Below are 25,793 nucleotides of genomic sequence, written 5' to 3'. Positions count from 1 at the left end.
TGCATGAACAGTCATGTGATATTAGTTTTCAGGCGTGCTAGTATGGATAAAAATCAATTTCATTGAACAGAAGCGTAGCAGTGTGGATGAAGCCTCGGTCTAATTGCTGGTGATCCTCTTTATTGTTTCTGTCGGTGAACGCTTTCAGCAGAGTTTAAATATTCATAAAGTATCGACCCACCACTGATGTGTGTTTTAAACGTGTTGAAGAACAATAACTCTTTACGATTAGGGTTTTATGGAAGTATTGTGCTGTATCTTCCATCTTTCTATTAATAAAATGGCATTAAGAGCGTAGCGTGTGTTGTGTGGAGCTAACTGGACAACAACCAGTGCAGCGAGAGAAGAAGATGGAAGGACAGGAAGCGAGAGAGTGAAACCTGAGAGCTTAAATAAGGAGGAGTTCTTATTTCTTTCCTCCTTTGAGAAGGTTCAGCTGAAGTGCAGTGGGATTATAGGAGGAGCTAATGCTGCTCTCTTCACCTCCATCACTCACATCCTCTTTCTCCATCCTCCTCCACCTTTATATGCTCTTCATTCTTTATTTTCTCCTCCCTTTTTCTTTTTTAAGCACTGTTTGTATCCGTATCGTTTCCATCCCTTCGCCATCTTTCTTTCAGCCACCGCCTCTGTTTTCTGAGAGAGAGAGAGAGAGAGAGAGAGAGGAGTGAAGTCATCCTCATCTCTGATTGGTTACTGGAAGAGATAAATATATAAATATAAAGAGAGAGAGAGAGAGATGTAGCTGCAGCAGATCTGCTTTCTCTCTGCTGCTGAATGGATGAAATCAGCAGAATTCAATATGAAAACAATCGATCTTCATTAGAGGAAAAACTCCACACAAAGAATCTTCATCTTCATCTTCATCTCTCTGCTCCTCTGGGGATGAAAAGCTTTTTTTCTCCTCCTGTTTTCTCACTTGATATTTCTCTCTCTGTGGATTCCTCACCCCTTTATCTCTCTCTCTCTCTCACCTCCCCCCCACTGCTCCTCGTCCAATCAGAAGGTGTGAAAGTGAAAAGTGGGAAGGTGTTGAGTTTTGTTTTTATCTACTAAAGCTGTCCAGCAACGACGCAGATATGAATTTCTATTTCTGGTCCTCCGTCCTCACAAAGTCATCTTCCCCTGAACAAAATAGAGTTTGTAGAAATTGTCACGTCACTTTTGACGGCTTTTCAGAACACTTCTAGCGCCACCAACAGGTCAAAGTTCAATGCACTCAAACGTCTGCAATATGATAAAAACTTTGGGGATGATTCATGATAATATATATAATTATATATATTTATAAGTGGCCTAACAGGTAGACATGTCTGCTTACACTAGGATCACTGACGAACGTATACTGACCACCAGTACCTTTACTCAGGTACTGCACTTAAGTACAGTTTAAAGTACTTGTACATGAGTATTTACAGCTCCTGCCACGTTTTACTTCGACTCCATTACACCTCAGAGGGAAATATTTTACTGTTACTGCTCTACATTAATTGAAGAAATAGAATATGATGAATTATTATTATTATTATTAAAATAATAGAAATGAATCTGCACAAAGAGTACTTTTGCTTTTGATACTTAAAGAACATTTTTATGCTAATACTTGTAGTATTGCTACTTTGACTTAAGTACAGATTAGAGTACTTCTTCCACATATGCTTGGTGCAAAAAGATATTTTCCTGAATATATTTTAATTTAGGTGACTTTCTGAAAGACTCTTCATGCAAGAAAATCATCTCAAATGAAAGCAGTTTGAATAGTTTTCCTGATCAACTCTCATCTAAGACCACGATCTGAAAATAGGTGTGCATGGATTGAAAGTTTGTCATCTTTGGAAATAATCTATTTTAGTGTGTTCTTTATAGCCTTAGAGTCACATTTTATTTTCTCATCTTGATTGTTTTGACTCAGGAAATGATTCTTCGTAGTCTGTGAGTTTCTCTCTTTATTGTTTCATCTTCATCTTGGTACTAAGGTTTCTATTGTTCACTCTTAACAAAACCAGAAATATAAGATTCACAATAATACGATTTGAAGCAGAAGGAGGGCGTGTCTTTAACGGTCGACCAGGAACCTGGAGGGACTTCTGCGTTTTGTCGTATCTGAAGAGTGTTTAAAATAATCCTTTTAGTTTCCTGGTTGCCTGTTAAAGATTCCTTCATCTCTCTTGGCCTTCATCAAAGACCTCCTCCTCCTCCTCAGCTTCCATCTTCCATTATGCCTTCACTTTGCGGTCGTCCACTGCTCACTATTTTCTCAATATGGCCGCCGCCAGAGTCTCCTCTCCATTTTAATGCCCAGGGAGGACAATGAGGATCTTCAGGAAGACACGCCTTGTTTTAGAAGGAATATATAAAACAAGTGAGAGAGGGAAGGAGGCAGAGAGAGGAGGGGTGTTTGATGACGGGATGAAAAAAACACGGAGGTAAAGGCATTATGGGAGGTAGTGATGGGAGGAACGAGAGTGATGGAGGCAAAATAAATGGACAGTGTACAAAAAAAGATGGAGGGAGAGAGAGAGAAAGAGAGAGAGGATGAGTCAGTGTCTCTCCTTGGAGAAGCAGCTGTATCCTGACATCCAGGTCACTTTCTGTCACACACACACACACACACACACACACACACACACACACACACACACACACACACACACACACACACACACACACACACACACAGTCAGCTCTGAGTGTGTTGAATCCTAATGATGCTCTCTGACAGACTGTTTGTCTGCTGGAGCATCAAAAACTGTCAAACCTGGCAGCAACAGCTGGGACAGATTCTCCTGCTGAAACTATTTGATTATTGATGTTAATATATTGTTTAGGTGGTTTATTAAAATTCTCTGGTTCCAGCTTCTTAGATGTGAGAATTTTATGGTTTTTTTTTATACATCTTTTTGGATTTTGAAGAATTTGGCTGAAAAACAAACAAACTAAACATGTCACTTTGGGCTGTTTTTTTTCAGATATTTTGTAGATTAAACAATCTGTATTTTTATTTAGACAAATAATTATCAGACTAATCAATGAAAGAATCATCCGTTGCAGCCGTGATGAAGTTCTTCGTTGTTCCTGATATATAGTGTGTAGAACCTTCCAGCTCCTTCAGTCTGTAATTATGGCGACTCGTTCCAAAAACGTTTCACATGACCGGCGGTTTGTGGCCGATGAGATCTGACCGGATGACTGACGGGTCGACTGGCTCACCTGCTGGGTGACGGGCTGGATCAACAGACGGACCAGCGGTCTGGTTGGCTGGCTGACTGGTTAAATAGCTGCCTGGCTAAACGGCTGAAGCAGTAACCAACTCTCTGGCTGTCTTACGTTGACTCAAAGGTATCAGCTGACCTCCTGACCCCGTCCTCTCTCCGGACAGTCAGATCTCCTGCTGATGAACGGCCTCAGCAGATTAAAGCAGAATGAAGAACAGGCTTCTTAAAAACATCTCATGAGGAAGCAAACATCGTGTGAATAAACTGAACTCTGCAGGAAACGGCAGGAGATGTACTCTAAGTTTAGTTACAGTCAAAACAGCTTAAAGGGACAGTAGTGATGTTTAGAAGGGTGGTAGAATGAGGTACTTCTACATACTCAGTGTATTACTGCAGTGGACGTAGTTTAGACACCTAAAATAATCGATATCAGTTCGTGCTGCTCCTTCTTAGATTATTCGTACATTAACAGGTTGTTTTGGTTTTTATAGACTAATATTTGTATACTAGATGAGGCATTTCTTTGTGCTTTCATTAATCAACAAAATCCAGTGAATGCTAGCTGACTATTAGATTGTCAAAGACAGCCCTAATATCAGTACGCTATTGTACGCTTTATTTAGAATATTGTCACCTCTTTATCTTGATGTCAGTTAGGCCTTCTGAAGGGGAACTGATTCATTTTACCTCTCAGAACACAGGAGGTGCTGGTCTACTGCTGCCTCCATTTGTTAGTTATTTTGTGTTATTGTGTGACTTTGGTGTTTTAACACAATGACACAAACTAAGTAACAGGTGGAGGCAGCAGTAGAGCAGAACCTTCTGTGTGCCGGGAGGTAAAATCACTGTTTTTGTGAATGGAGTCTGGTGTCTCTAAAGGGAGCATAGATGGATAGAACAGCTGTCTTTTTCTCCTGTGCGGTTACTTCTGTCTGTTTCTCCAAACTCCATCTACTGTAGGTGATGCTCTATGAAGAAGAGCCTCATACAGCACTTCAAGAAATTTGAACTATCCATTTAAAGTGCAAAAATAGTTTGACACCTCTAACATTTGAAAATACGCTCCAAATGACTGACGGCGTATACATTTCTGCCCTTTTAAATAGTCACAGATTATAGAAGGTTAAGTTGTCAGTGAGCCACACATCTGGTTCTCTGTGTTTTAGAGATTATGAAACTGAGCTGCAGGTGTTTTGTAATAGAAGTTGAATTCTTCTTTCATCTCTAAATGCTGAATTTTTGGCTGATTTGCCCTTTAACCTCTGGACCAGGCGCCCAAATGTCAGCAGAGTCTTCGGCCGCCTGTCATCTGTGTATTCTGCAGCTGCAGAGCTCGATAAGAAATGTGTGTTTTTAATTCATTTAACGCCAATCATTCCGAGGGAGCTACCTGCAGAGATACATATAAAGGTTGGATGATGTCTTGGAAGGTATCAAACAAAATAGAAATTAAAACAAATAGTCACTGTGCCTCTAACAGTGGAAACATTCATCTTATATAACTTTGCTCCACTTTGAATTCTGTTGTTAACAATCTTATGCAACAGTTTTTGTCCCTTTGCGTGACAAAGTGTTTTCTTTTTTTGGCTTGACATCTTCTTCCTCAGCACAGAGCTCTGCTGTGATTGGTCCAAAGACTTTCTTGGGAAAATGCAGAGTTTTCTTTTTAGCTTCTTCTCCAACAGGACTTGTTTCTGCTGCTGGTGCTGTTTGTTGATGGTGTAGACAACATAGAGAAGGTTGAAGAACGGGTGTTTAGAAGTTGGTTGGGCATAACATTAATGCACAAGACCCACAAGACCCAGGACGTATTACTGGACCCGCTGGAGGGAAGGGGGGCACAGGAGAACCAGAACCAGGACTGAGCGGGTCAGACTGTCAGAACTTGCTGCAGTAAAATGAGAGGTTTTCTAAAGGGAGTCTGGTGCTCAGAAACACTACCACTTTAGTCCACAGGGGGCGCCAAAATCAACACAACATGAAAGTTCTTTGTAGCAGCTTTAATGTGTGATATTAAGAAGATATTAGGCTGTTAAATAAGATAAAATAAGATAAGATAATCCTTTATAAATCCTGCAGTGGGGGAATTTGTAGGATTATAGCAGCAGAGTGAACAGAGCAAGCAAACAAGACATAAGTAAGAAAAACAAGAACAAAACATGTATAATAAATAAGTAATCACACAGTAAAGTTATAATAAAAACTTAAAAAAAACTAAAATATGTTATAATCTGTTAGCATTGTTGTGTAGTATGTTGCTGGTGTTAGCATTTAGCCCTTAGCATGGTCTCTTGCTAAACAACAGTACAGTAGGTGTTAATGATACAGCTGCTACTCAAAATGCCAGGAGGTTAAGAGTTTCAAAATGAAAAGCCAAACAGGTTTCCTCTCAGCTCCTCAGAGGTTTCCGTCTGTGGACCTACGAGGTTTCTGCTCCTTCTTATCGACCGTCTCGTAATAACAGTGAAAATGTCATGTCAGCTCTCGGTTCCGCCCGTGGGATCAGACGCACGGCCTCGACTGATGCAAAGCGCTCGCAAATAAATGTCACGGCGCCTCGGTGATGTTGGGTGATTGAGAAAATAATCGCTTGATCTTGTTATGTGTCCGAGTCGGTTGTGTAATATCCTGAGAGAGTGTTGGGCTCCGTTATCTTCTCCATGTTCAGGCTGCTTCTGCATATTTGTTTGAGATGATATCAGTTTAGGACGCTGTTTGTTTCCTCGCTTGGCTCTTCGGCACATCTTTCATAGATGGACTGAAAACGGGACGAGAGAGAGCTCCAGATTTGGGTTTTTTTGTACTTTTTACTGTTAATATTACAAGCTGGTTTTGCTTTTTTCATATTTTCTGTCCTTATAAATCAAAGTGATTTCTTTAAGAGGAGGGACAAAGCTTTAAACACTCAGATGAAATGTGAAATATTACACAAATTCAACACAACATTAACAATAAAACAATAAAGAACTCAGGAAAAAACAAGATTTCACTCTCAATAACGGCCCGATTGTACCTTCTGTGTCTCCAGTTTAAACAACCGTAACAGGAAAAAATAGACTTAATATATTTGTTTAATTCCTTCCTCGTCACCTCACAGGTAATAAAAGTCTATCATCTCCTCTCTGATGAGTCTTCCTCTCTCTTTCTCTCTCTGTTAGGATGAAGAGGAGGAGATTAAGCTGGAAATCAACATGCTGAAGAAGTACTCCCACCACAGAAACATAGCCACCTACTACGGAGCCTTCATCAAGAAGAGTCCACCGGGACACGACGACCAGCTATGGGTGGGTTTAACGTCTACTGATAACGATGACGCGATGACCCGACAGCAAAAGATCAATCTGTTAGAGCTTCAGTCTGTCTGAAAATACTCCTGACAGTCACTTGGAGACCACGCCCTCTCCCGTAATGTAAACGAAAGTGGTAAATCATTTCTGCATCCTCTCCTCCTGTTGGTTTAAACACAGATCGGTTGTTTACAATGTAACATCATCAGAGATCAGAGACTAGAAAAGCATAAATGAAGTCCTGATCTCATATTTTACTGAATATTGGAGGAGAACGATCGTCAGTAAAACTTTATTTAACGCTGTGATAGTTAACGTTAAACTGTGGAATTAATCTGAGGTTCCCACGCATGAAAACGGCTCACAAATGCAAAGTGGAAGAGTTGTACAGTTTTGTGCAGGAATATGCAACATTTTGGCCAGGATATGTGCAAAACCAGTATGAAGTATAAAAAACATGAATATCTGGCTCTCACATTGTAAGAGGAACAGAAAGAGGAGAACAAAGCAAAAACAGAACAAATCGAAAAGAAACAATGAAGCAAAACTGAGAAACAAACGGGGGGAGAGTGAATCAGAGGGGGGGGGGGGGAGAAAACAAACAAACAGCAGCAGAGATTTATAGCTGCAGGATTACCTGTTTTATGATCCCAGAGCTCTGCTGTTCCCACAGAGGAGGAGACATCCGACTCTCTGCTGTTTGTTTCTCCAGCTGCCTCCTGTGATGAGGCTTCACACCGTCTGCAGGCTGAAGGCTGTAGAACGAGCATCATTGTGTCCACGTGGAAGAAACGATTAAACCCAACGCAACGTGGAATCCAGATCATAGTCTTCATGACGTCACGCTTAACAAACAACAGAATCCAAAAGACGAGTTGTGTTTAAACTCATATTTCATATTCAAGGACTACTTTATTGCCTTAATAAAAGCCCTGTAAAGAAAGAAGTTTAGTATTAAATGCATTTTAAAGAAAACAAAAAGGTTGAATATCCTGTAAACTATTTCATCTGTCTGCCAAATATTTACTCAAATGTAGATTTTTAAGACCTCCAGTTTCCAAAGTTTCCCTCTTTATAAACTCCCTAGATATGTAAATAGTGTTTTTATCAGTGAGCAGAGCAGACAGCTAGCAGCTAGCGACCTAAGACGACAAACACCTGTCACTCACAGAGGCCCCCACCCTTAATTATGCGTAACATTAATCTAATTTAAACCAGTGAGTTATATAATTATATATTTTAACATAGAGGTCTATGGGGAGTGACTCGCTTTTGGAGGCTCGAGTGGCCATTAGAGGAACTGCAGATTTTTGCATATTTCCTTTATTTCTCAGCACAGGAGGTTGCTGCTCAGTCACAATATACCGTGATATTTAAAAGATGAAATATTGATATCATATTAATTATAATACACATATAATATAATATAAATAATCCAGTAGGTTTTAAAAATGAAATGTTTGTAAAGTTATGGTTCCAGACTCCGTATGCTCCAGAAAACTGCCAAAAAAAGTCACAAAAGGCACAATAAACAAAATTAAAGATGAATTTAACACAAACTATGAATTCCAAAACAGAACATTTCTACTTTCAAAATGTAAAAAAAAATTAAGATAATCAATAAAATAAGATAAGATAAAAAAAATAATGATTAAAAAAAAAATATATATATATAAAACTTTTAAATAAGATTTCAAAAAAAGTAATGATAAAAAAAAGAAAAAGAAAAAACTAATAATAATAATCTAAAAAATATTATGAATTATTTTGTCGTAATTGAACAAAAAAAGTCTGTTTTTCTATGATACACTCATTTCCATCCTAATGTCACCAAAGGCTTGTTGAAGGCGGCTCTGCTACAAAATAAAAGTCTTGTTGTTGGTATTATAATGATGGATTGTGTGTGTGAATGTCTCAGTATCTCCTCTTCCGTCCTCCAGCTGGTGATGGAGTTCTGCGGCGCCGGTTCCATCACGGATCTGGTGAAGAACACCAAAGGCAACACGCTGAAGGAGGACTGGATCGCCTACATCTCCAGAGAGATCCTCAGGGTGCGTCACGCTCTTATCACGACATCCTTCACAAGAGTTTTACATTAAAATAAAAACAGAAACAGTTCAACACGGTTTCTGCTTTCTGTTTCTCTCTCCTCCCTGCAGGGTTTAGCTCACCTTCACGCTCATCACGTTATCCACCGAGACATCAAGGGGCAGAACGTTCTGCTGACGGAGAACGCTGAAGTCAAACTGGGTATGTTGTTGGGTTTGTTTTGTCTGCAGCCGGTTTGACGCCAACGAGAGTGTTTTGCATCCATTTAATTTGAATATAAAATGACTGATATCTTATGATCATTGTCTTGTAAATAAACTTCAAACAGAACAGCAACAGAAAAACAAATATATTTTCACAAAGCATTTTTATCAGAGAAGTTTCGATACCATTTCTTCCTCCCTGATACCTGAACAAGTACCGAAGCACTACCAAAATATACATGTTATTATTATTATTTAACATCTGTTTACTGCTTACCTGTAAAACTATCCATCCATCCTTTTTCTGCTGCTCATTCATGTCCAGTTTGTTTTAATATAATTGACAATAGTATTGTTAGGATTTTATCAATACAGTACTCTTATCGATATTGCTTATCCGCTTGGTTCCTTATCGAGACTCTTTGAGAAAAAACAGGTATCAAAAATACATAATGTTTGGTATAAAAAGGTCTCAAATTGAACTTGATTAACTTTGCAGAAAGTTACAGCTCTGGTAAAAGAAGATAATTCTGCCCGGTTGTTTTTTCTTACCAGGGAATCAGCTGTAAATGAGCAAAACACCAGAGTTTAAATTGAAATAAATACAATTGTGGTCAATAATTCAAAGGTGTTGAACCACTAAAGGCTTCCTCTGATTGCTCGTTTAGCTCTGTGGCCACAATACAGGATCAATGATCCACTACTGGAGGATCATAAACTTACCGTATATCTTTATTTCTCTCTTCTGGTTCTCAGATACTTTATAGAAACAACTCTGTATGTGAAAACTGGTTTTGACCAATAATAATAACTGACGTTGACTTCCTGTCTCCACAGTGGACTTTGGTGTGAGCGCTCAGCTGGACCGGACGGTGGGTCGGAGGAACACCTTCATCGGGACGCCGTACTGGATGGCTCCAGAGGTCATCGCCTGTGACGAGAACCCAGATGCTACCTACGACTACAGGGTAAGGAGCTGGACCTGGATCCAGCAGAGACCGGATCTGCTGTTTATACCATATATCAGGGACTGTCAGAATATTTCAAAAGGATTCATAGAAAAAATTCTCACATCTCCTCTTCAAAGCCACAGTTTGAACCAGTTCATCAGGATCAAAGCAGACAGTTTTGGAAGTTTGTTGAAAATATTAGATGTGTTTTAACTTGATAAAAAAAATGCAAATCTTCTTACTCTGCTCATATTTGAAGCATCTACTGTTGGTATCCATACAGGATTTAAAAGTCAGCACAGGGTTTTTTTCACTCAGTACAATGAAGGGGAAAAGCCTTTGGTTTGTTGGAGACATTAGTAGTGGTGGAAAAAATGGATTCTTGTAAGAATTATGATACTTATCAAAAAATTAAAAAAAGTAATACCAAATCTAAGGTTTGTCAAGCATTATCAAAAAATCCCACAAAATACCAGTTTTATACTGTTGTTTTGTTGACAACTTATTTTGAAAATCTGCAAGTTTGTGAGAAACTGTAAAAAGTGTTTGTTTGTGCAAGTTATCCAAATATAAATGCAACCTTTTTAATGTGTGTGTTTACATTATTGCAAACAGTTGATATCAATCTCTAAAATATATATATTTTTTACACACTTTACTTTGCTGTGAAACGGATCTTTAATCAAACATTGCTGTAAAAAAGTGTTCAAAATCACAGTTTGGTGTCAGTTTTGAACATTCTCTACGTCTTGCAAGAAGTGAAATTGTGTCATCACAATGCTTTACAAAGTTTGAGTAACACTGCTGTCTTGGATATGAAACATACACTCCTTAGAAATAGAGAAATATATGTATGAATGAGAGGAACGAGCACAATAACTGATTTGTCTCCTGTCGTCTCCTTCAGAGTGACCTGTGGTCCTGTGGAATCACGGCTATAGAGATGGCTGAGGGAGCTCCACGTAAGTCTGGCTTTTTAAACATTCAATCATTGAAACAGTAGTTTGGAGAAAATGATAGTAATACTTCTTTATTTTTCTTATTTCGTAGTTCGTTTTATCGTATCAATTGGTTTTATTGTTTTGATCAGAGTTTAAATTTGACCTTAGTCTGTTTTGCTTTTGTTGGACCTTACTGTTGAGTTTTATGTTGTTCTATCGCTTTGCTTTTACTCTGCTGTTGCTGTCAAAGCACTTCGTAAACTTTGTTTTTAAAGGTGCAATACAAATAAAGTTATTATTATTATTATACAGTTACGGCACAAAAACTGGAAAATTGTGCAGTTTTGGATGCAATGTCTGCAAATGAAGCTATAGATTGTAGAGTTTCCTCAGAAAATCAGAGTTTATTTACATGACAAATTACATTTTTAACAGTGAAAATCTCTTTATATTTACCCTGTTTATTCAAATTGCAACAGTATCATCATGAATACACAATAAAAAGCATGACTTTGTGTCTCACCCATCTCTTCTCTTTCTGTTTCCAGCTCTGTGTGACATGCATCCAATGAGAGCCCTCTTCCTCATTCCTAGAAACCCTCCTCCTCGACTCAAATCCAAAAAATGGTAGAGCTTTGAGTTTTTCCATCCTTTATCAAAAGCATCTCCCGCATTAACCAAACAGACGTTTTTATCTCAACTCCAAACTTCTCTTTGAACTTTTTAACAGGTCGAAGAAGTTCTTCAGCTTCATCGAGGGCTGCCTGGTGAAGAACTACACTCAGCGTCCTCCCACCGAGCAGCTGCTCAAACACCCGTACATCCGGGACCAGCCCAACGAGAGGCAGGTCCGCATCCAGCTCAAAGACCACATCGACCGGACCAAGAAGAAGAGGGGCGAGAAGGGTGAGCACACATATACGGCCATAATGCAATGGAAGCGTTTTAGATTTTACCATTGTTTCACAATACTTTTGGCTTAAAATACAACAGTTACTCTAAAGTTCAGGTGTGTTAAAAGCTGTTTCAAGGCTTTTTTTTGCTCCTCTTTGTGACCTTGATTTCTAACTACACTATGAAGTCCTGCACCTCCATGTAAACAGAACAATCATGACTAGAAGCAGAGAGAAGTCAAAGCATTCTTCAGTGCAGAATAACACAGTTATAATGGCATGAACCATAAAGAAAAAGAAAATGCTCATTTAATTTCTGTGATAATATTCAAATGTTTTTCAAAAATTGGAAGAAATGTAATCCCACTAGTATTAACAATACTGGAATTACTCCACTCGCTATAAATATTTAACTATTTACATTTTTACAACCTCTCCTCTCCTCTCTGCTCTGTGTTCAGCAGCAGTTCAGTCCAAGTTTTACAGATTTTTTGTCACATAACTGTTGGTCTCAGATGAGTTAATCATGACTTCACAGTTGTGTTGAATTGTGCAGAATTTAATGTTTTTTACAGAATCTGATTTGTGAAAATGCTTTATTTTTGGACAACATTTTAAATAAGACGTGTACTGTAGAATACAGTGATTTTGATGAAATATCGAAATTTTAAGCTTAGATTTGTTTATTTTTACTGATAGAATTATTTGTCACACATGATTCGATCAATAACCATCAGAAGTGAAAACATCTGCTGATAATTTCACTTTTTACAGATGGAATCTCAGATAAAAGTTGTAATTTTGGTGATTTGTTTTTTTTAAAGAAAAGATGCCTTTCAAAAACTACCTGCAGGTTGTAGATGTCACAACATTTTAATGACTTTTACTTTACAGCTGTTGTATTATTTCTCCTCCCTCTCCTCAGATGAGACAGAGTATGAATACAGTGGCAGTGAAGAAGAGGAGGAGGAGGCGTCTGAGCAGGAAGGAGAGCCAAGGTCAGTGTTTATCATCAGGACACACATGACGCAGAATAATTTATTGTTTCTTTGTTCACCCTGCAAGCTTCTCTCTCTCTCTGTGCATGAAAACCAGTAAACAGAACATTAATGTTGTCAAACTGCTCCAAAAACTAAACATGATAAGAAACCACTCGCATGAAATATAGTGGATCACACACTAACCACAGGTTCTGATGGGATCCAGAGCAGAGCTATAAAAAAAATACTATATCAAATAAACAATTCTAGAAATTAAAATTTAGAATATAATTTTTTTGTTGTTGTGTTTTTTCCTTTTTTTCATTCTTTGCGATTAGAAGTGTGTTTGGCAGACGGAGTGCAACAGCAGGTTTCCAATGATATGTTATTTTCTAACTCTTCACAAATGCAAGCTTTAACACCAAAATCCTCAGCACCCTAAAGTTCGTACGTTCCTCCTCACGAGTCCGACGCTAACGCCTTCTCACCACGTCCTCCCTGCAGCTCCATCGTCAACGTGCCGGGAGAGTCCACGCTCCGCCGCGACTTCATCCGTCTGCAGCAGGAGAACAAGGAGCGCTCGGAGGCGCTGCGCCGCCAGCAGCTCCTCCAGGAGCAGCAGCTCCGCGAGCAGGAGGAGTACAAGCGCCAACTACTGGCCGAGAGGCAGAAACGCATCGAGCAGCAGAAGGAGCAGAGGAGGCGGCTGGAGGAGGTGAGCGGAGATCTCAGGATGTCTGTGTTAATATCAATGCAAAAAAACATTAGAAAAGTCTAGCAGGCTACGATGCAATGCATGATTGAAGAGGACTTTTATTTATTTCATTTTCCAAATAATCATAAAGTTTAACCACACTTACTTAATATCTCATTTCTTGTATTTCTGGCCCAAATGTTAAAACGGTAAAAACGACTAAAGCAACATCCAGGTTGTAAATCTTTGCTTTAACTGTTTCATTCAAAACCATATCTAAAGTGCAAATGTATTATTTATGGAGCGTCCCAGGAGTTCCACTGTAAGTTAGAATAGGACTAAAAATAGTCCCGTTTCAGAGAAGGACCTGAGTTATTTATGAAGCATCCTGAACAGCGAGGAGCTGAAAACGAACCTGAATCTGTTGTTTTCATAACAGTTTAAATGCTGCTCTGATAAATCCTGGTGGAGGTTTAGTAGGTTGATAAATTGCTGAATAAAATGCTCTATAAATACAGGCACTAGGAAACAATGACCTCACTCTCCTTTCTGTATATCCAGTCTTCTGGTTTGTGTTCGTAAAACATGCATCAGCTTGAATCCTGGTTCGTGCATAAATCTTTCTTCACAGCCTTGAATTACACAACACATTCATGTAGTTTAGAAAAAGAAGAGTCTCAGTTCTTATTATGACAACAAGTTGGAGCTGAAACAATTAGTCAATGTGTTGTGAACATTAATCAACATCATTAAAAATCGTCATTTTAATTAATGATCTCAAGCAGAAAATGCCAAATATGTGTTGGATCCAGCTTCTCTTTCTTTTTATATATTTCTATATGATTAAGATTCAAATGATATGAAATACTGAAACGATTGAAATTACAATGTGTTAGGACATATTTTCTACTGTTGGAAAGACGGAACAAGCATTTAAAAAAACCATAAAGACCAAACCATTCATTTAAAAAATATACTTAAATATCTATATTTTTTTATTCAAATGTATTCATTTAAAATGTATTTAACCAAATGTATTTTTCTTTCTTAATCGTTTGGTCTTTAAAATGTAATTTTTTTTTATTATAAACAAAAAAACTAATAGATTAATTGAGAAAATGATCAACAGATTAATAAACTGCATCCCTATATATATATATATATATATATATATATATATATATATATATATATATATATATATATATATAACAGAATATAACCCAGACACACACATTTTAGACTGAAGGTTTCCATTTAATCTGCTTTTTCTTCTTTCCTTATTTAAGAAGATTTTATTGTACATAAAATGATATAAGGTAAAAAGTATTTTGTGTGTTAAATCACACACACACGGTAGTTTCTAGCTACACAGGTAGCTTTGGTTTTATTCGTCCAGGTTTTTTATTTATCCAGTTGTGAGGTCACAGTATTTGTAACTTCCATTTAGTCTCCCAGGTACTCAGAATATTCCTCACAATCCACTGGGACGACTCCTTCAGTGTAAAGTAACCTAGTCTTCGGTCTGAACTAAACTCTCCTCTGAGGAAACCGTTAGTTTACGCCTTATTGTGTGCAAATTGTCTGCATGTAATAAGATTAGAGACTTTTGACTTGGAGGTTCAGTGTTCAGATTTCTTCCTTGATAATTTGATAGAATAGACTCCAAAATCAATTTCAGGCTGCAGTAAAAAAAAAAAAAAAAAAAAGTAATTTGTTTCCCCCGAAGCTGCGAGTTTGTAATTATCCTTTATCGGTTTGAGCTGTGGTCCTCCTCTATTAGCGTTAGAGCTCACTCTCTTCTCTAGAAACATGGACAGCGAGAGAAAGAGATGATTATACCTTTTGACAAAAATGGATTTAACTAAATTATCTGGAAGGAAAAAGGAGAGAGAGACCTGAAAAATATAAGAGGGACTGACAAACAAACATATGAGCTGAATTAGAAAATATAAAATCAGGCTGCCAACATGTAAATGAGTTTGATATTTTTGAGCAGCAGCCATAGCTGGAGGCAGTGTTTTTGATTCATGACTGTGTTGTGGATGAATCCTGTCATGTCAGAGAAATACCACAGTACATGTGCTCTCCTGTTATGAAAACACTACGTGACCTCCTGTGGAATCCTGAATTCACACAAACGTCACGATGCTGCAACCCGATCCTCCTCTCACAGCTTTCACATCACGCTGACGGACAGAAATCAGTGTGATGTCTTCATTTCTCTGCTCAGAGGACGGAGTATTAGATAACTGCCTGTCAGACTTAAGATAATACTCAAACTACGTCTTAACGTCGGACATTTTAACCTCGTCACTTCAGCTCCTCATGTAAACAGAGTTTAGGAAGTGCACAGAACACCCGTCATAGTTTACATCGTATGGCGGGTTACTATAATCCTACAGCTTATTTAAAGGAGCAGTTTGTAGGATTTAGTGGCCTCTAGTGGTGAGGTCACAGATTGCAACCAACTGAATACCCCTCTGCTCACTTCTCCTTTTACAAGATGGGAGAACTACGGTGGCCTTCAGGTGACATAAAAAAGACTAAAGCCGGTTTTGGTTTGTCTGTTCCGGGCTACAAATTAAAAATGAATAAAAGTTTATACGGATTTATACTGTATTATGTCACTATAACAGTCTCTTTACAGCACTCTTTCCTAATCAAATGAATAACAATCAGTCAGTTAAAAGTTAAAAACAGTAAAGTCTGTCTTGAAGTTTAAGTAGACTTAGACCAAGTCCAGCAGTTCATAAGGTGGTTGTTATGTTCTTATGTAAAGGTAGCATTGTAGAATTAGCAAGCTAACTAGCTAACAAGCTAGCTGCTAAATGAGTAAAATTCAACATCTTAATGCTTTATCCACAAACTCTTTTGTCGCAGTAAAGGACAGCAGATATTATATAGTTAGTCCACAGAAAAGACGTGACTGTAATGTTACATTGGTTATAGAAAAGACCTAACTCCAGATGCAGCAGTTTATAAATCAATGTAGGACTGCACATGCAAATTATTTTCATTATCTGATAATGTGCCGATTATTCTCTAAAAAAAATATAAAATGTAAGAAAACAGTGAAATACGCTCCAGTTGACGTCCTCAAATGTTGTGTTTTATCTGACAGAACTGCTCAAAATCCAAAGATATTCCATCTACAGTACCAGTCAAAAGTTTGGACACACCTTCTCATTCAATGGTTTTTCTTTATTTTTCTTTATTTTTTTCTACATTGTAGATTAATATTGAAGACATCCAAACTATGAAGGAACACATATGGAATTATGTGGTAAACAAACAAATGCTCAACAAACCAGAATATGTTTTATATTTTAGATTCTTCAGGGTCGTTGAATGAGAAGGTGTGTCCACACTTTTGACTGGTACTGTACAACAATAAATGACAAAGACAATTGAAACATTTTCATATTTGAGCAGCTGGAACCAGGAAATGTTTGGCATTTTTGCACGAAAAATTTGAAAATCTATTAACTGACTCATCTGTTTGACTTTAATAATGTTTTGAATGTAGGTCAACTTGGGAAACCCCGATCAAAATCCCAAAACCATGAGCTCTATGTCACATAAAATTGGTAAAATGACTCCGTCAGTTGTCTTCATTAACTCGCCTCCTTTGTGCGTCCACCTCGCAGCAACAACGGCGTGAGCGTGAGATGAGGAGGCAGCAGGAGCGTGAGCAGCGCCGACGTGAACAAGAGGAGAAGAGACGGGTGGAGGAGATGGAGCGACGCCGCAAAGAGGAGGAGGAGCGACGGAGGGCGGAGGAGGAGAAGAGGAGGGCCGACAGAGAACAGGTACACGAGTCCTGAAGGTGGTGTGGTTTTAGAAGGAGATGAACATGTGGAGATGTGGATACATTTAAAAGTGTTTATCTTATTTATGTAAATGTCCATCAAAAGTAAAGACATGTTTTTGGAAATCTAAAGTTTTTAGTGCGATTTGTTATGTTTGTAAGACCACATATCTTAGTTTCTGATCTTCTTTTTAGGGTGTAACAATTTCAATATTTCTTTCTTATTTAGATGCTTTAGAATCTCAGTTATTGTATGCCTGTTTTTGTTTTATTGTGGCCCTAATTTAAGTACTTGCTGTGTCTTTTCCCCAAGAAAACTGTGCAAAACAATCCAGACCATTTTCTTCGTGATTATATTTAACAATTAAGCTTTAAAAAAAGTCTAAATCTGCTTAGTTATCTGATCGATTTAACAGATGGTATCAGGACAAAAAACAAAGAGCTACCATGAAGTTTTATTTATTTGAAGTTGTTGTTCTTACTTTTTTTTCTGTTTGTGCAACCAAAAAAAACATCATACAAATATTATGTGACTTTCTTCTTGCAATCACAAGATTATGAAATCATTTGTGTGTCGCACCACATTGCAGACCTTCCTCATGATGAAGATGCTCTATGCACAGATTAAATATATATATTTATATATATATTTAAGACATGGACCTAAAGGAGACGGTGTTTGCTGTGTGTTTGATTGACAGGAGTACATCCGCCGTCAGCTGGAGGAGGAGCAGAGGCACCTGGAGATCCTGCAGCAGCAGCTGCTCCACGAACAGGCCATGCTGCTGGTGAGCGTCTGGACATCTCATTCATATTCCAGTCTGTCTCTCCCTGTTTCTTTAATATTCCCTCCTACAAGAACTCCATCTGTGTCTTTCTTTCAGATAGTTCCTTCGTGTTATTTCCATCAGTTTCTTCGTGTCCCAAGTGGTTGTTTTTTAATGTTTCCACAGCTCCCAGGTTGTTAAACTTTAGAACACAGGTTCTTATTATTCCTCCGATACACAAACTTTTCCTGATTGAGTTTCCGAGCTCAGCTGAATCAGGTTTTTTCAGAACTAACTCGAGACTTTTGTAGATCCAAAGGGAGCCGTCAGCGGCTGAGGTCAAACTTTATAAGTGTTCTCAGGTTTTTCTCTGGATGTTTACGTGGCTCGTAGTGAAGTCGATGTCGTCACCAGGAAACCAGTCATCCAGCTGGAGGAGAGGGTTTCCCCTGTTTTTAAGTCAAGATGTGTGTATGACTGGATGTTTTTTCATATTTAAAGGATTGTGCTGCAGAGGATACCGACATAATGAGAGGATATGAGCATTCACATCCTCCCTTCCACATGCTCACTTCATCATCGGTTCCTACAGTCATTCATAAACTTTAGAACGCAGAAAAACAAGTTTCCTTTCCATCATGATTGGCTTTCATTCTTGGATTCTGTTGAAGCTGATATAAAGTACCCAAAGTACCGAATACATCTCAAACATCTCCTTTAATAAGCTCCTGTTATTTCAGATGAAGCTTCTGGCAACGAGCACCAGAATCACAACTCGTATAAATCATTACTGTTTTAATAGTTCAATGGTTTCACTTTGACCAACGTTTAAATGCTGAAAACAGATGTGCAGTTGGACGCTTTAGACATTTGGCTTCAGTTTATTTTGTTTTAGGGGGTTAAACCTTATCCTTGGCATTTTAAAAAGACCCTCCCCAAGTTATAAATATTTGGTTTGACTTTTAAACAAACTGCAACACTTTCTCCTCTCATTTCTTAACCCTGATTTAAGCTCAATTTGTTAATGGAACATAATTTTGTATTAATTTTGCCATTAGTAGAATTTATATTCTAAATGAACTCTATATGGTGCATTTAAACTTGAGCAGCTGTTGGCTATTGATGTGGCTCTTTAGTTACCGAGATAATGTTCAATTCTTACCAAACAATTAAGATCCACATCTACTGATTCTCAGATCCGACATGTTGGTTCTCCTAGAAGATAAAGCCCTGATATGTAGACACATTGTTATGATCTATAGTGTGCACAAAAGAAGGAAAGAGTATTAGGGCCATGCATGAGGAGGGAAATGAGTGGAGAAAGTATTTTATTTTAGCATTTTGAGAATAAAGTCATAATGATGGGAATGAGGTTGAGGTCAGTTTTCAGTGCCAGGCATAAAGAAAAGACAAATCAGAGGAAGACGTTTCTTAATTTCCATTTTACGATAAAGTCAAAATGATGAGAATAAATGTAAGAACTTGCCTTAGTGCATATTTTTGAAATTTTTACTTTCGTCTCGATATTTCGACTTTATTTTCAAAATGCAAAATAACAAAATGCTTGTCCCTAATACTCTTCCGTACAAAAGGCATGTTTTTGTCTATTTTGACGATATTTTCTTGAGTAAATCTTGCAAGAAAAGGATGAAATTAATTACAAATCTTAGACATACAGACCCTATAAAGAGGAATAAATACACAACCCTTCCTCTCTAATAGTTTCCTAGCAGTCTCTCAGCTGCAGGTCAGGTTTTGCATCTTATGATCAGACTTGACCACATCAGAGGTTTGGAAAATAAGCCGTAATGTTGAACAGTGTTGCTCCTGATACTTTGCAGAAAGAAGAACTTGTTTACTTGTAGTTTTCCTTGATGAAGATCAGGTGGACTTGAGACTCTAAATTGGTGTGAATGTTTGGGGATCCCAGAATATATGTAAAGTTGCTGTCATCTAAACAGAATAAAGTTTTATAAAGAGTCGTGGATACTAAACTACTCTCCCTAACGTCTTCCTGTCGGAGGTTTTCTGGTTCAACTTGCCCCTCCCTGTACTCAGGAGCATAAATGGCGGGAGCTTGAGGAGCAGCGTCAAGCCCAGAAGCTCCAGAATCAGCTGCAGCAGGAGCAGGCCTACCTGCTGTCCCTCCAGAACCAGAACCAGAACCTGGACAGTAACAAACCGACCCAGCAGCAGAGCACCAAACCCGCTCAGAGCGTTGAACAGGACATAAAGCTCCCGTCTGGGCCGACCACGACACAACAACCGCAGAGCTCCGACTCTGACGGTACAAGTCTCAGTCTGCAGAAAACTACAGAACCCAGGCTACCTGATGCGGACCTCCAAGGCCCCGCCCCCAACTCTGAGCCAATCAGAGAGGTGAACCCGCTCGCAGCATCTCCACGCTGACATGCTGTAGAATGCTTCCTCTGCTTGTGTGAACTCACTCCCACTGCTGAACATGGTGTCTTTCTAGCTGCTGGTGTGGGACGTGTGGACGCTTCTGTAGAGAAACGACTAGAACTTATCAATGTCTCTGTCTGAGTCTAGTAATGTAACAGGTCCATGGTGCTAATAAAGTCCAGTGACAGATTTAAGGAAGACATTTATACTACAGTTAACTCGAAGTTAAGAACATTCGAAATATTAAAGACCATTTCAAACTACTTGTGCAGCATAAGCTACACGTCAGGAAACCCACTCGTATGCTCCGTTCAGTCTGTACAGCTCCAAGAACTTATGATGAACAATAAAATAAAGTCGGACAGAACTTAAAGGGCCGTTTGACTGGTACAAAGAAAATGGCGATTGAGGTTAGTTGTCATGTTGACATCATACGTCAATAAAGTGGACTTTGTCGCAAATTTGCAAACTACTTTTGGCAAGACTTGCCCTGCCTAGCTGGTAGAGGCAGATACGATTGGTTAAGGTTAGGCCTCAAGTAGTCCGGGTCAAAACAGCCCATCGGTAGCTTGGCGTGCATGGACGCCTGGCCAATCCTAGCGCTTGAATGCTGCAAGTAAAGCATCGGGATTCATAACTAGCTCCAGAGACTGGTTGCTGGCTAGTTAGCGAGGTAGCTTGTCCTTCTCTGGAGCGTTGGAGAGTAAGACTGAGGGACTGTTAGACATTTTCTATCACTGTTGTAGCATGAAAGCATGGTGGAATTAGCTTACTAGCAGTAGAATGGACTAGCGTGCTTGTTCGTGCTAATGCTACACTGGTTACAGAAAATGTGCAGAACAATAGAAATGTGCTTTCATACGCTGTGACGTGAGTGTAGATGAAGCATTCCTAACGTCACCACTTCACTGCTCGTTTTAGTCGTTACTGCAGAACCTCACTTGAACAGCTCCTCCTCCTCCTCCTCCTCAACAAGGTCATACTGCTCCTGTAATCAGCCTCCTCCTTGTCTCTGCCTCCATAATATAACGAGTCACCTCATTAGTCCCCAGTGTGACTCCCTGTCTCTCTCTTTTTGGAGTCCTGCTGTTTTCCATTTATCACCTAGTGGGGAGGAAAAGGATCTAAATCACCTGAGTGACTAAATGATTGGTTGAGTTTAGTTTTTGAGCTTTTATGCAAAACACAAAAACAGGCAACAGTGACGGTTTATATTGTTCAGTTGTGTCAGTATGTTAGATATATTAAGAGGGTAATCCTTACAATTTTGGTTTTATGTTCATATTTTGTCCATCATTCCTGCAAGTGATGCTCTTATAGTGATCACGGTTACAGTGATTATATGGATCAAAAAGCTTGGGACAGAACCGTTCCTATGCTGTTTTAATATTTGCTTATAGTTATGAAGTTGTCTGCTTGCAGTGTTCATTTTGGGTCTTTTCATACATGACAACATGGTGTACTGTTCGGCGAGCTGGAGAGGAGTCAAACTGTCCTTCACAACTTCCTGGATCCACTCTGTCCTACTGTTGGTCTTATTCAGGTTCTCCATCAGTCGGACTTGCAGTGAACCTGTGATTACGTAACAGACATCAGATCCACCACTCGTGAATCTGATTGATTCTGCAGCTTTGCATATTAACTCATCAGCGCCCTTAAACTGATGCACATCCAGACTGAACTATTCTCAATGCACCTGCTGTAGGATGACCTTTAAAAGTGATTTTTCTTTTAAAGAAGAGGTATTAAGTGAAGGTTTCTTTTAAGAGCAGTCATTTTTAATTAAGATTTGATAATCTTGTTTTTCAGGACAAATTAGTTCAGTTAACTTTGACATTTCAAACCAAAAAAACCCCTCTTTAAGAAACGAACCACCCTTCAGTTTCTTCCTGTGGATCCGTGTCCTGGACCTCGCTGTGTGTCCTAACCTTTCTGTTTTCACCGTCAATGTTTGTTCCCTCCACATGAAGAGTGCATGACTGTCTTTGCTGGTCGTGGTGCCGTCGTCCTACTAGCAGGGATGTGGGAGTATTATAACAATAACACTGCTGTCCTTGAGGAAGTGCTTTGTTTTCACCATAAAAACAACCTGCTCTGCTCTGCGGTGGGAAACTAACAAAGCGTGTCTCCTCTAACGGCGTCCGTCCTCTCCTCTTTATGTCCTCCGAACACGTTGACCTTTGCCCTAATGCCGCCGTCTGTCCTCCTTTCAGGCGGACGAGCGTTACCGGAAGAACATCCAGGGTTCTCCTCAGGCCGCTCAGACCAAACCGCCGCAGCCGCCGGTGCCACCGCGCTCCGAGTCCTCCTACCCCAACGGGAACCCGCCGCCCGAGGCTCCCGCCATGCACCGGCCCGTGGAACCACAGGTAACCGTGACGTCTGCAAACCCCTCCCTTCCTTCAGCTTCTTTACTTCCACAGCTTTTGTCCATAGCTTCAGTCCGCCTGCTGCTTTTTTCTCTTGCAGGACTTTGTTGGAGCTTTGTTGAATCATGTCCACAACAGAGAGAGTCTCAGTGGGAGGAATGACTCCTCAGACCTCAAAGTAAACACACATGGTGTCACATGACAGGCTTGTATGTCATAAGATGCCTTTCTTCCCGTTCATGCTTTGATTTGACAAACAGCCGGCCTGCTGTTACGGTTTTAACTGCAATGACTTCTTGTCGTGGCTTCAAGTGAAAAGCTTTCCACTGGCAGGTTGTCTCTAAAGTGGTGATGAAATTGCTGAGGTTGAAGGCAGACTGATAACTTTTTGTCTTTCTGTTTTTGTCAGTGGATCAGTTCATACTGTGGTTAAATAGACTAGTAGCTGATGTAGAGGTGAAGGTGTTAGAGCTTCATGGGCTCAGATCAGAAAAGTTAAATGTGGAGTTATAGAGTTGGAAGTTATGGTGCAATTATATGATGATTATGATTGTTATAAAGCATGTTGGTGTGATATATTTGGCACTTTAATGTTGTTATATGTCTGTCTTGATGATTTGGTTAACTTTATTCTCACAAGATCACGCACGGAAATCCATCTTGTCAGAATTAAACTAATGCTTATTGGTTTGGACCAATCAGCTGCTGGCTGGTTTAGGTTTGTGTTTGCTATAGACTGTTTATAAGAAGTGGAAGCTTCAAAACGGCACAAACCAATAAGTGACGTCACGATGACTACGTCCACTTCTTATACACGGTCTATGTTTATGACTCTGGATTGGAGTAACAACTGCAATTTTCTCGATGGAGACGGTGACTCAAGGTCGGCTGGCCAGAGAGGCAGTTTCTCTCTTTTTTGTAGTAACGCTGCCATTTCTCTGGTGTGAATGGGTCGAATTAGATTTTGTTTGGAGGACGCTGTCGGGGAGTGTGGAGGCTCTTTTCCTCTCAGGACTGACCTCGCTGAGGATGTGCTGTCACTTTAATCTGCAGACCTTGCATCTGCAGAATAGAGAGAAAATCCTCCCATCTCTATTAACTCTGGTTGTTGCCTGTGTGTTTGGTTTGAATGCCTTTTATTTTAATCATAATCTCTCATGAAGGTTCTCTCTTTCAGGTGATTTTCCAAATACTTGAGTCTGTGCTCTTCTTTGTGAACTGCTTTGTGAGATGTGTTCTCTAGTGGTGGGATTTCCTCATCTGGATGTTGTTGAACTCTTTCAGGGTTTTCATCAATTCTATTTCAATTTGAAACTTATATAAAATCTCCACGTTAACAAAAGAGCATTCATTTTCAGACAGAAGAGCTTTGTGTTTGTGAAAGTTTTATTGTTAATTCTTTCATCTGAAAGAAAACTTTCTGTGGAATGAAAATGAAACGATTACAACCCTGATTACATATTCTTCTCCCGTGATTAACCCTTTGATCGACAGGTTGTCCTCCCGCTCGTCAACGCAAACAAAAGCACTTTCTCCAAATGTGTAATTATTTCAGAGTCACTTTTTGTGTGTGTGTGTGTGTGTGTGTGTGTGTGTGTGTGTGTGTGTGTGTGTGTGTGTGTGTGTGTGTGTGTGTGTGTGTGTGTGTGTGTGTGTGTGTGTGTGTGTGTGTGTGTGTGTGTGTGTGTGTGTGAACATGGTTGTTTGCCTGGTGTCTCTGCTGAACACACTGTACCTCCTCATTGTGAGCTGTTGATTAACAAGAAAACATTCATAATTCATAACAACCCAGATTTGCAGCGGTGACTCAGACGGTATTACTCATCTTCTCCAGCGACGGATTCAAACCGCTAAGCATGAATAATCCCAGTTCATTGAAGTCAATCTGTTTTGAATATGTCACACAGATTAAATTAACCCAAAGACGATGCTGTAACGCTGTAGAACGGGGGGGTGATGATGTAAATCACTGGTGTGATATTAAGAATTCACCGTTATGTTAAAAGTGGATTAATCGGTTTGAGTTGTGGCGTTGTGTTTTAGTGTTGTTACACACATGAACTGTTCTTCACTGTGTGCTGAATTAAACTTGGATGGTTCATTTTTGAGGTCTTGATTAGAGCTAATTAAATAAAAAATGAAAACTGCAGTCTGAACTGGATGCATATGTGGTCCGGTTTGGTTTAAAAAGCTAAATCTACTTGGTTGAGGTCAGCGGATCGTAGTTTAGTTGAAAGTCACAAGCTTCCTCTCCCCAGACATGATTGTGTGCATGCTGTTTTCTGCATACATGGTTTGTTTCCCTGCAAGCCTGTGTTCATGCTTTGTTAATACAATTCATCTTCATGCTCTGTTCTGGTGGAGAAGATGAATCCTCCTGAGGTCCAAAAGCTGGTGAGACTCAAGTTGTCCGGCTCAGAAAACAAAAACTAGATGGGAGAGTAAATTTTAAGTCAAAATAATTATTCACTTAACAGATTGGAGATTATTAAAGATTGTCTTCGAGATGTTTTAAATCACTTCATTTGAAGTTGAAATGCTTTTGCAGAGATAAACATTGTCATCTTTTCTTTTCTTATTTAAATTGAAAAGATTAGAATCATAGTTTAACTTCACCGTGCTGCACCAATCTTTAAAACTATCCTTAAATTTAAGAAAGATTAAATTAAATTACATTTTTGCTCTCAACCTATATTAAATACTACTAATTAAGCGTCTCCATATTGATTAAACTCAATTTTATTTTGATTTAATCTTGGATTTACTGAACAGAGATAGTTTAGAAATAGTTTTTGAGTTTAGGTTTGAATCTCGATTTACTCTAATAAGAACTAATCTCAGATTAAACTAATCCTTGTTGTTGCAAGCCTTAAAGTCTAAGTGGTAAAGTTATAGTATATATTCTCACCATTAACATATGGAAATCAATTATTCTGAGCATGCCACAGGTTGTATACAAAAATGACATTCAGTATAACCAGATAATAAAAGACAATCATAAACTGGGAGAGATTAAAGTGAGTCAACAGTCTCACTGTATCTTTCAGGAGGATCCACTCTTCTTCATCTCTCCATTCACCGTCTGTGCTTTTTTTTTTTTTTTTTTTTATTTCTATTCCATCATATCTTCTGTTGCTCCGGCTGCACCTTTTATCCACCAAATAAGTTATTAAAATATGACAATAACAGCTCTTACAGCTGATCTCCTTTCTGTTCCACAAAAGGTGCAGC

The 25,793-nt window shown here is 39.0% G+C and overlaps 1 protein-coding gene across 1 annotated transcript in view; it reads left to right on the top strand.

Moving 5' to 3' along the window:
- The window catches only part of LOC129104693 (mitogen-activated protein kinase kinase kinase kinase 4-like), a 93,885-nt gene that overhangs the window by 46,100 nt on the left and 21,992 nt on the right, over positions 1 to 25,793 (top strand). The window contains 12 exon segments of the mRNA XM_054615501.1: positions 6,374 to 6,499; positions 8,443 to 8,553; positions 8,662 to 8,752; positions 9,592 to 9,722; positions 10,612 to 10,666; positions 11,194 to 11,272; positions 11,376 to 11,551; positions 12,464 to 12,536; positions 13,023 to 13,233; positions 16,863 to 17,024; positions 17,725 to 17,811; positions 22,407 to 22,562. Coding sequence (XP_054471476.1) covers positions 6,374 to 6,499; positions 8,443 to 8,553; positions 8,662 to 8,752; positions 9,592 to 9,722; positions 10,612 to 10,666; positions 11,194 to 11,272; positions 11,376 to 11,551; positions 12,464 to 12,536; positions 13,023 to 13,233; positions 16,863 to 17,024; positions 17,725 to 17,811; positions 22,407 to 22,562 — 1,458 coding nt within the window.

This window comes from Anoplopoma fimbria, chromosome 16, assembly GCF_027596085.1.
Source record: "Anoplopoma fimbria isolate UVic2021 breed Golden Eagle Sablefish chromosome 16, Afim_UVic_2022, whole genome shotgun sequence".
NCBI lineage: Eukaryota > Metazoa > Chordata > Actinopteri > Perciformes > Anoplopomatidae > Anoplopoma > Anoplopoma fimbria.
This window is presented reverse-complemented; position numbering and strand designations above follow the sequence as displayed.